General features: G+C 45.6%; 1 protein-coding gene across 1 annotated transcript; it reads left to right on the top strand.

The window, feature by feature from the left end:
- The first annotated feature begins 7630 nt into the window (after positions 1-7630).
- LOC140122996 (RAC family serine/threonine-protein kinase homolog) lies at positions 7631-10698 on the top strand. Its single transcript, XM_072144247.1, has 2 exons — positions 7631-8033; positions 9263-10698. Exons 1-2 carry the CDS (start codon positions 7631-7633, stop codon positions 10696-10698), a joined length of 1839 nt encoding a protein of 612 aa, XP_072000348.1.
- The last annotated feature ends 1110 nt before the right edge of the window (positions 10699-11808 follow it).

Genomic DNA, 11808 nt, shown 5'->3' with positions numbered 1-11808 from the left:
ACAAACCGATTCCTGAAACCCCTTTTGTCATCTCTTCTAAACTGTCTTCTGACTTGTGGAGATCTTTGCCTAGAACGAAAGGACTTAAAAGCTGTTCTTTTCTTAGGCTTGGGGAAAAAAGTGCCCTTGTCATCATTAATGACCTTCAGGATCTCTTCCAGCTGTGGACCAAACAGACTCGACGGCTGAAATGGTAGATTACAAAAATGGGTTTTAGCGGGGACATCTCCCGGCCAGAGCTTTATCCAGAGCGCACGCCTTATAGAATTTATGGAGGCCAGGCTGGCTGATGTTAGCTTGATTGTATCTACATGAGAGTCGCAAAGAAACTCTGCCTCTGATTTGAGAAGAGAAATATCCTCTACAATATCCTTCCTCGATAATGTGACAGCCTCGAGCGCGGCTGTCACATTGTTTGAGAAAACGTCGCTGTCACACTGTTTGGAAGAAAAGGAACCTCTGCTTTATATCTTTTCAGAGTCATGTAGGAGGTCGAGACAGGCAGCACAGGATCAGAGTCAGGGATGTAGCGGTAGGTCAGGACTAGCAGCAGAGGATCAGAGTCGGGGACATGCAGGAGGTCGAGACAGGCAGCACAGGATCAGAGTCGGGGATGTAGCGGCAGGTCAGGAGAGGCAGCACGGGATCGGAGTCAGGAACGGAATCGAGGTCCCAACGGGAAATCGGGATAATCGTAATGGGCATGGGACAAAGCTTTCTCTTAGGCATAGAAGCACAAAGATTCGGCAGGGGTCACAGAAAGTGGTTGAGCATTTATAGGTTGTCAGGTGGCCAGCGCCAATGAGCGGTGCACTGGCCAGCGAGGGGATGCGCGCGCTGAAGCAAGAAGACCGTCGCTGGAGCGCGGCTAGTTAAGTGAGGCTGCTGGTGAGAGGGGCCACACGGAGGCACACGGTTGTTCCTGTGACCCGAAACATGGGTGGCAGGAGCACCCGTGACACATATACATTACATACAGTATATACTCGAGTATAAGCCGACCCGGGTATAAGCAGAGACCCCTAATTTTACCATCAAAAACTGGGAAAACCTATTGACTCGAGTATAAGCCGAGGGTGGGAAATGCATTGGTTACAGACCCCCCCCCCCAGTATGTAGCCAGCCTGCCCCAAGTAGTATACAGCTTGCCCCCAGTAGTATACAGCCTGCCCCCAGTAGTATACTACATTGCCCCCAGTAGTATACAGCACTGCCCCAAGTAGTATACAGCTTGCCCCCAGTAGTATGCAACCTGCCCCCAGTAGTATACAGCTTGCCCCCAGTAGTATACAGCCTGCCCCCAGTAGTATACTGCACTGCCCCCAGTAGTATACAGCACTGCTCCCAGTAGTTTCCAGCACTGCCCACAGTAGTATACAGCCAGTCCCCAGTGGTATACAGCACTGCCCACAGTAGTATACAGCCTGCCCCCAGTAGTATGCAACCTGCCCCCAGTAGTAAGCAACCTGCCCCCAGTAGTATACAGCTTGCCCCCAGTAGTATACAGCACTGCCCCCAGTAGTATGCACCCTGCCCCTAGTAGTATACAGCTTGCCCCCAGTAGAATACAGCACTGCCCCCAGTAGTATACAGCCAGTCCCCAGTAGCATACAGCACTGCCCACAGTAGTATACAGCCTGCCCCCAGTAGTATACAGCACTGCCCCCAGTAGTATACAGCACTGCCCCCAGTAGTATACAGCACTGCCCACAGTAGTATACAGAGCTGCCCCCAGTAGTATACAGCGCTGCCCCCAGTAGTATACAGCCAGTCCCCAGTAGTATACAGCTTGCCCCCAGTAGTATACAGCACTGCCCCCAGTAGTATACAGCACTGCCCCTAGTAGTTTACAGCACTGCCCCCAGTACAGCTTGCCTACAGTAGTATACAGCACTGCCCCCAGTAGTATACCGCACTGCCTACAGTAATATACAGCCTGCCCCCAGTAGTATACAGCCTGCCCCCAGTAGTATACAGCACTGCCCCCAGTAGTATACAGAACTTCCCCCAGTAGTTTACAGCTTGCCCCCAGTAGTATACAGCGCTGCCCCAGTAGTATACAGCACAGCCCCCAGTAGTATACAGCACTGTCCCCAGTAGTATACAGCACTGCCCCCAGTAGTATACAGCACTGCCCCCAGTAATATACAGCACTGCCCATAGTACAGCTTGCCTACAGTAATATACAGACAGCCCCCAGTAGTATATAGCACTGCCCCCAGTAGTATACAGCACTGCCCCAGTAGTATACAGCACTGCCCCCAGTAGTTTACAGCACTGCCCCCAGTAGTATACAGCACTGCCCCCAGTAGTATACAGCCTGCCCCCAGTAGTATACAGCTTGCCTACAGTAATATACAGCCAGCCCAGCATTAAAAGAAAATAATAAACTTATATACTCACCCTCCGGTGGCCCCGACGTGCAGCGCTGCTCCCCTGATGTCCGTGCGGCTTGTCTTCTGGCTTCGGCGTCGTCTTCTGTCTTCTCTAACTTCGTGCTGGGCGCCCCCATTGTTCTCCCCCGGACGGCGCCTAGTATGACGCGCCGCTGCTGATGTCATACTAGGCGCCGCCTGAGAGAAAAACAATGGCGGCGAAGTTAGAGAAGACAGAAGACGGTGCGGAAGCTGGAAGAGGACCCACGCGGACATCGGGGGAGCAGCGCTGTACGTCGGGGCCACCGGAGGGTGAGTATATAAGTTTATTATTTTTTAAATATTTTTTAAGTTTAAGTGACTCGTGTATAAGCCGAGGGGACGCTTTTCAGCACTTTTTTTGTGCTGAAAAACTCGGCTTATACACGAGTATATACGGTAATCAGTGAAATAACAGTAAAATAGCATCAAAAATTTATAAAATGACACAAAGGGGCTTATTTATCATTAGGCGGCTCCTTGGGACAGTTCTATGTCTATTTTTGGAGGTCCACTTCCCATCAGATTCATTAAAGTTGAACTTTGGCCCTTTAACCTATTCGGGCTCAGGCTATTTTGGCCTTTAGGACACGGACCACGGGACGTGGGATTTTGAGATTGTTTTCTCGTGACACATTGTACTTCAAATTAGTTTAAAAATTTGGATAAAATCTTTTGTGTTTAGTTATTTAAAAAAATGAAATTCGACCAAAATTTGGAAAAATTCTTTATTTTCAAAGTTCTAAATGTTCTACTTTTGATGCAGATAGTCATAACACCCAAATTATTTCATAACTTACATTTCCCAAATGTCTGCTTTATGTTGGCGTGTTTTTTTGTAAGATTTCACATATTTTACTAGAATGTTATGAGGCTCAGAATTTAGGTATTATTTTTCAATTTTTTTGTAAAATCACCAAAACCCGTATTTAGATGGACTAAATAATAGCGAGACTCGTAAATTACCCCATTATGGAAACTACACCCCTCAACGTATGAAAAACCACTTTTAAGAAGTTTGTTAACCATTTAGGTGTTTTATAGGGGTTAAAACAAAATGGAGGTGCAGTCTACAAATTGTAATATTTTCTGACAATACACTCATTTTGGGTGAAAATTAAACATTTGTAATGGATTCAATGAAAAAAGGCTCCACAAAGTTTCATACCCAATTTCTCCGGAGTACCGATCCCCCATATGTGGTGGTAACTGCTGTATGGGCGCACAGCCGGGCACAGAAGGGAAGGAGGTGCCATGCAGAGCAGATGTCACATTGTACAGGCCATAATGTATTTTTTTTTTTTAATGTGGACCTATAGGGAGATGCACTTTTCTGGTACATAATTTTGGGGCATCTATAGCTAATTGGTGAGATTTTATTAACTCTTCGTTGGTGGAGGAAATGAAAATCATCAATTGTTTGGAAGATTTTTTTTTTTTGGGCTGTTTACCATACCATAAAAATAGATAAAATAAATAAAAATTTACTGAATAAAAAGTAATTTGGTGAAAATGTTGTTAATTTTATCATCATCGTCTTTTATATGCAGAACTTTTTTATTTTTGGGCTGAAAATTAATTATTTAATTTATTATTTTTTGTGAGAAGCTTTTTTCTTTTTAGTGTTCTTATTTTAGAGTGTATAACATTGTTTTATCACTTTTAAGAGCATTTTTAAAAGTGTATTAATTAAAAATTAACTTTTTTGTAGCTTTTTTGTGTGTTTTTTTTACGAGGTTCGCTTTGCAGGTCCAATACCTATTCTGTTTTATTCTTTAGATGGTCACGGATGAAGGGATACCAAATATGTGGGGGTTTGTGTATTTTATTCAATTTTACTGAATAAAAACTAATTTGGAGAAAATCTTGTTCATTTTAGCATCTTTTCATATACAGAATTTTTTTTTTTTGGCTGACAAACCTGGTTAAGGACTTATTTTTTGTGGTCTTTTTTATCACTTTTGAGAGCATTTTTTAAAGGTATTAATTAAAAATTATCTTTTTTTGGAAGTTTTTTGCGGGGTTTTTTTCCGTCGTGTATAGTGCGGGTCCAGTGACGATTCTGTTTTATTATACAGATTGTTACGGACACAGCAATATCAAATATGTGGGGTTTTTTTGTGTGTTTGTGTTTTATATACTTTATTGAGTGTTTTTATGGTAAAGTGACATTTTAGGGGCTTATATTTTAATTTATTTTTTTATTTATTCTTATGTTTAGTGTTTATAACTTTTTTTTACTTCTTGAGACTTGAACTTCAACCAGCGATGCTCTAATTGCTGGTTCAAGTCCAATACACTGCTCTACACTGCACTTTTTCATTGTAGAGCAGTGTAAACTGTCTACAGTTCACAGTCGGACGCCAAAAAGGGGTCTGACTGCCGGGAAGATCGGGCAGCCCCGGGGCACTTGTCAGACCTTGGGACTGCCCAGAAGAGGATCGGATCCCCCGGTAAGTGGCACTGTGGATCCGATCCATAGGGGGAAGACCCTTACACGGCGCGGTCATGCTTAACACTCACAATTGTAGTCGGCTCCGATCGCGGGTGTAAGCGTGGGGTGTCAGCTGTGATGTACAGCTGACAGCTGCTGTTTCTGGTACCGGCTCCGTTCGTGAGCCGGTGCCAGAAGCAAGACATTACAGAATGTGGCAGTGCGGGAAGTGTCTTCCCGCAGGGACGTGCTATAACGTCCTGGTGCGCCTAGGGGTTAATAAATGCTCTTATGGTCTATTTGTAAAGCGCTACGGAATTTGATGGTGCTATATAAAAGAAGATTATTATTATTACTTTCTGACCAGCGGGGACTGGACTAAGAATGAGAATTTATGACTTTTTCTGAGACTAGTCATGACTCTGGCTTTGCACAGTGCTGCCCTTGCAGTAGTTCTATGTTTAGGTCAGATTAATGGAGAGGTGTTTATAGTCCGGTAAGACTTTTCAGCAGTGAAAAACTCTCAATGTGACTACTTTGAGACATTTTTATGCCAAAAAAGTCCAGGAAAACAAATGATAAATAACCCCAATAGTTTATATACAAAGTGCTAAGAATATACATTGGGGCAGATTTATCAAGCAGTGTGAAAGTCAGAATATTTCCAGTTGCCCATGGCAACCAATCACAGCTCAGCTTTCATTTCACCAGTGCTCATGAATATTTTAAAGGGGAGCTGTGATTGGTTGCCATGGGCAATTGGAAATATTCTGACTTTCAGACTGCTTGATAAATCTGCCCCATTGTGTGCTTAATAGAATTATACAGCACACGGCAGTGTATATACACTAATATATCACTAATAATAGATACATACACATGCAACAGACAGAGCTGTGTTTGCGAATATGTCCCACCATGTAGCTTGCAGCCTGTGTAGGGTCTGACTAGCCCCACAGCATGTCACTACATAGTCCTTATAGATAACACGGGGGAACACTGCAGTAGTAGAACCTGCCTGGTAAGGCAGGAGTTAAGTGTTTTGTGTGATGTCATATGTGTCAGCCAATCACATGTATTACACTCTGTTTCTGTGAGCTGAGATGTAATTGGAGGAGCAGCCACCAACTGACCAGGGGGAGTAACAAGATCCCTGTTCGGGAAACTTCCAGAAGAAGTCAGTTCTCTCTCAGAAGAGAGTGCAGTATGAGGAGAGAGTTCACTCTCTCAGATTAGAGACTCTGAGGAGTCAGTGCAGCTAGCACACCAGACCAAGAGCAGGTGAGCCAGCTCCCTGCCTGAAGACTGTAGTGAGATAGTTAGTTAGGAAAGGAATATCATCCTACCTTCAAGGGTGATATCTGAAGCAACCCAGGACAAGCTGAAGCATCCTTCTAGGACACAGCTATCTCCCAGCCTGCCCTTGCATCCAGGCTGATGATCTACATCCTGTGGCTGCCTCCAACTGCATCTCAGCAATCTACCATTCTGTTAAGGCACGTTGCTGCGGTTCCTGTCGGTTCCAATAAAGAACTGTAAGTTGTTTTTGTTCAACGTCTGCCTCCGTCTGGTCCCTGCTACTACGGCTGTCACCATTATAGGCACCCTGTCCACCACACATACTCATACTCTAAACACCAAAGGGTTGCCCAGGGAGAACCGCTGTAGCAGCCTCTCCCTCATCATTTCTTTCCAACACCACCCAGCTGGAGACCTGCCAGGCTGTAGGACAGCCCTCCGGTTCCCCATACCAAGCACCGTGACACTAGCGTGCCTAGGCCGCAACATGACAGAAAACGGGGGGCGTGGCTGTCGGACAACCCCACGGATTCGGACAACATGCAAAATTTAACATTTAGAATTGTGTTGCAAGACATGCACTTACAAGCACCGGGAAGAAGAAGGTGAACACCGGCGGACCTCGGCGGGGAAGCGACGGATGCAGGAACTCGGGCGCACGATCTTCATGAATCGCGCCGGACTTCATCCTCGTCGGACCATCCAAATCGTGGATTGCGACGGGACCAGGTGAGTAAATTTGCCCCATTGTGTCCATTATTTATATATAGAGCCTCCCTGTAATCTTCTGAGTTTGCCGGTTGCGTCCCGGTCATCTATATGGCGGCACAACTTTCCTTCCTTTGTTTCTACAAACCTTTTTATGTTCCTACTTTTACACAATAAAGGTTTTCTTTTAATGATATTGCCATGTATCTATCACAGCTCAGTTTCCATTGATGGATTTGTGTGGCGGCTCCGATCCTGCAAGTAGCTGCTGCGACAGATTTACTGCATCCGTTGCATTGATGAAGTAACTGGAGGGGCAGTACAGACATGAGGTTAGGACATTTGTACAGTTCTGTTATACTTTAGTTTAGATTTTGCTGCTAAAAACTTTAAATATTATTTGTGTGATTTATATTATTTATTTATTTTTTAAATAAAAATTGATATAGATATATATTTCTGTAACTGTACAATTATGGGCCTGGAGGAAGTGATCTCAGTGATACAGAACCTCCACCAAGGCTGATGACATCACAATGATATAGAACCCTCCACCAAGGCTGATGACATCATAATGGCTCATAAAATAGCAACCAATCAGATGCAAGATATTGTCTATTGCCTCCACTTACCGACCAATCAGGAGCAAGATTCTGTAGTCCCGCCCACCCGCTAGGGTTTAAAAGCCGGCGCGCAGAGCTCACCCTCTCATTTACTCTCTGACCACAGAGACAGCAACTACTTATAGTCCCTGATCAGAGACACGGCAGCCACCATGGCGTGGTTTGTTAATAATTACATCAACGATGAATGTCGTTACATCCAGGATCTGCTCCAAAGCTCCGAAACCTTGAAAAATGGTTCACAGGAGAAGATCAACCAGAATGGAGGAAAACTACAGGAGAACAAGATCATTGAGGCTGGAGAACCAAAGAGAGAAGAACCAGGGAAGAAAGCTAAGACAAAAAAGAAAAACAAGATCACTGAGGCTGGAGAACCAAAGGGAGAAGAGGAACCAGGGAAGAAAGCTAAGACAAAAAAGAAGAACAAGATCTTAGCCCGGCTCCTGAAACCCTGGAAATGGTTAAAAGGTCTCGTACAGTGCAGATCCTGCACCATCACTGATGAGGATTATTGTCTTAGTGACATGTCAGGACTCAGCTACACCAGCATCAGAGGTAGGAGATCCCTCCGATTCTTCATCTCTTTATGAGGTCTTTCCTTGTGTCCTGGTTGCCTGCAGCAGCCAATCACAGCTCAGCTTTCATTCTCTTTTTAAACTGCTTTGATAAAATAAGCACTGAGCTGTGAATGGTTTCTCTAGGCAACAATCACCCCGAGGCCCATAGTGTGTTAATGTAATCTGGGCAGTTTTATGCAGCGCCAAAAGTTGAAGGAATATTTTGATGCAGTTTATGACTCTCTGGTCTAACATTACAGAAACTTGCACCAGATTTTTCAGACCTCCAGTATTTTTGGCACATTTTACATCCCACCCTTTTCCCTGAAGCCACACCCCTTTGCATACAATTCATAAAAGTGTCTTAAAACATCCTAAAACACGTGAAGCATAGAATACAAGGTGTTTTAGTTTTTTGTAGAAATGTTACATGTAGAATGTGCCATATGGTGATATTTACTGCTGTCGGGGCAATGGACTAAACCGTTATGTGAATGAGGCTCAGGAAATGGTGATTAGTTTGGGCAGAAGGAAGATGGATTGTTATTCTCCACTGCAGGAGAACAAGTACAAAATTATAAGAACTTAGGAGGTTCTGGAGGATACACGGAGTTGGAGCAGAAGGGACGACCATGTGTATAACAAGTCTATGAGTAGGTTGGACTTTCTACCATCTCTCTGCTCTTTTAATGTAATTTCCTTTTACAAATCAGCGGAGATGAGAATTTGGTTCTTCTCTCTTGTGGTGAGGGGCAGCTGTATTTCATCCAGAGATTCCAACCATTGTAGAAAGGTGATGAATAACGGCAGGTGCTGTGATCGGGGGGAAGGATGGGAAACTGCTCTGCATCAAAGAAAGCTCCAAAAGTTGTATCTGTGCCTCCTCTGATCATCCACTGTATTCCCCCGCGATAGAACTTCTGAGTAACCGTTTCCTTCATCTCCGGTGTAGGACAGGGACATTCTTATGTATCTAGTGGGGTCCCACTGACTAATTCACTATATACCAGGGGAGGTGGAGGGAGTGTCTTATATTCCCAGGAATAATAGTGCTGGTTGTTTATGTCTATTTTATGTCACATTATTTTTATTGTTTTATCTATGTATTTTGTGCATTTTAATGTTCTGGTTGTAACAATCATTTTTACCGCAAGGCATAATAAACCATCTATCAATAATATACCAAGTCCCTCTCCCCTGACATCATGTATATCTGCTTCTTTATAGGCGAGACGCCATCTTACACAGATAAGGAGCAACACAGTGACACATCCAGCGGAGAGATGAGTGGAACATACCGGCCTGTGCAGGGGCGCTACAATTATCTCCCGGCTATAGATATCAGCCCACCCGGGTTACTTCTCAGGTCTGGACCAACAGCTCGGAGCAGCAGCTGCCACAACATCGGCACTGACCACAGCTCTCTAGACCAACACCAACCAGAGCAACGTCCACGGTCATTACCAACATCTCTGAGCGGCTGCACCGACTGCAGCTTTCTAGACCAATACCTAGTAGATAAGTTTCCCAGGTTTGTACCAACGTACAGGAGATATGTCGACCATGAGACAGGAGAGGAATTTTCAGTGTCATCTGAGCCCAAAACCTCCGCTGCCACAGTGCCCCTATCATTGGCGTGCTTCAATTTCCACCAGAAACTGGGTCAAGGAGCCTTCGGACAAGTCTACCTGGCAACAGACACCATTCGCAAAGAGAACGTCGCCATCAAAGTCGTGGACAAATTGGCTTATACCTTAAATAGCGACATACTTGTAGAGCGACAGATCCTCCAGATCTCCCATGGGAGCCCCTATCTCATCCATGGCCTGGCCGCCTTCCACACCAACAACTTTGTCTACTACGTGATGGAGCTGGCCGGTAGAGGGGACCTGCACAATTTCATTGAAAATAATTTGCATCGTCTGGACACCGATATCGCTAAATTCATCACAGCGGAATTGGTCTGTGGCGTAGATTTCCTACACAAACAAGGAATTATCCATCTTGATCTGAAGCCACCTAACATACTGCTGACCACTGAAGGTCACATAAAGATCTCAGACTTTGGCCACGCTGTGACCGGTGTACTTTATAAAACAAGTAGACGTTGCCCAGCTACACCAGGATATGCAGCCCCAGAAATGATCCGTGGATCTTCTTTTGGGAGAGGAGTTGATTATTTTGCAATCGGCATCATCCTCTACAGATTGATGACAGGACTAACGGCTTTCCCTGGGAAATATGTAATAGGTCGCTTCCTTAGAGTCCTATTTAGTGTTCCATACTTCCCAAAGTATCTGACTCCTGATCAAGTCAGTATCTTAGAAGGCCTGCTTTGTAAAGACCAGGACCAACGCCTGGGAGTCAATGGGGACATCCGGAGACATCCATTCTTCTCCGAAATCAACTGGGAAGATGTAGAAGCCAGAAGATTGGAACCACCAGCCATCCTAAAGACAGCTGCTTTTGGCCTAAGCACTGAGGGGACCCTGGACTACACTGAACCATGCCACATCAGATGTATGCTGCAGAGGAATTTCCAGCAGTTTGACTTTGTGTGTCCAGAGTGGTCAAAGCAATATCATCCTGTCATAACGACGACCGGGAACTCAGTGATGTCCAGACTCTTAAGCATACTCCCTAATTATTTCTTTACATGTTGATGAGGATTCAATGCTGGTGGACGGCGAATTACTCCTCATTCTCCAGCCCTTTCTCCTGCTACCTCCATAAGAACAGCATCTGGATGTAACATCATTAAGGTTGCCCTATGCACCTTCCATCACCTTAAATGGCCTGCTTGAAGGTTGCTTCCCCCACCTTGAAGCCATAGACACCCACCTGAGTGGACCTCATGAAGGTTGCTTTGTGTACCTTCATTCACCGCAAATGGCCTGCTTGAGAGTTGCATCCCGAACGTCGCAGCCATGGACACCAGACGGTCTTGACCTCATGAAGGTTGCCTTGTGCACCTTCCCTCACTGCAAATGGCCTGCTTGGTGATTGCCTCCCGCACCTCGGAGCCATAGACACCCACCGGACTTGACTTTATGAAGGATGCCTCTGGCACTTTCAATCACGCAAATGGCCTGCTTGAGAGTTGCATCCCCGCACCTCGCAGCCATAGACAACCACCAGAGTGGACCTCATGAAGGTTGCCCTGTGCACCTTCCAACACTGCAAATGGCCTGCTTGAGAGTTGCATCCCCGCACCTCGCAGCCATAGACACCCACCAGAGTGGACCTCATGAAGGTTGCCCTGTGCACCTTTCAACACTGCAAATGGCCTGCTTGATGGTTGCATCCCGCACCTCGCAGCCATAGACACCCACTGGTCTTGACCCCATAAAGGTTGTCTTGTGCACGTTCTATCACTGCAAATGGCCTGCTTGATGGTTGCATCCCGCACCTCGCAGCCATAGACACCAGACGGTCTTGACCTCATGAAGGTTGCCTTGTGCACCTTCCCTCACTGCAAATGGCCTGCTTGATGGTTGCTTCCTGCACCTCGCAGCCATAGACACCCACCGGACTTGACTTTATGAAGGATGCCTCTGGCACCTTCAATTATGCAAATGGCCTGCTTGAGAGTTGCATCCCGCACCTCGCAGCCATAGACACCCACCAGAGTGGACCTCATGAAGGTTGCCCTGTGCACCTTCCAACACCGCAAATGGCCTGCTTGATGGTTGCATCCCGCACCTCGCAGCCATAGACACCCACCAGAGTGGACCTCATGGAGGTTGCTTTGTGCACCTTCCATCACCGCAAAT

This window comes from Engystomops pustulosus, chromosome 3 (assembly GCF_040894005.1).
Source record: "Engystomops pustulosus chromosome 3, aEngPut4.maternal, whole genome shotgun sequence".
NCBI classification, from domain to species: Eukaryota; Metazoa; Chordata; class Amphibia; order Anura; family Leptodactylidae; genus Engystomops; species Engystomops pustulosus.
Note: the sequence above shows the minus strand (reverse complement) of the source record. Positions and strands in the feature narration are given on the sequence as shown.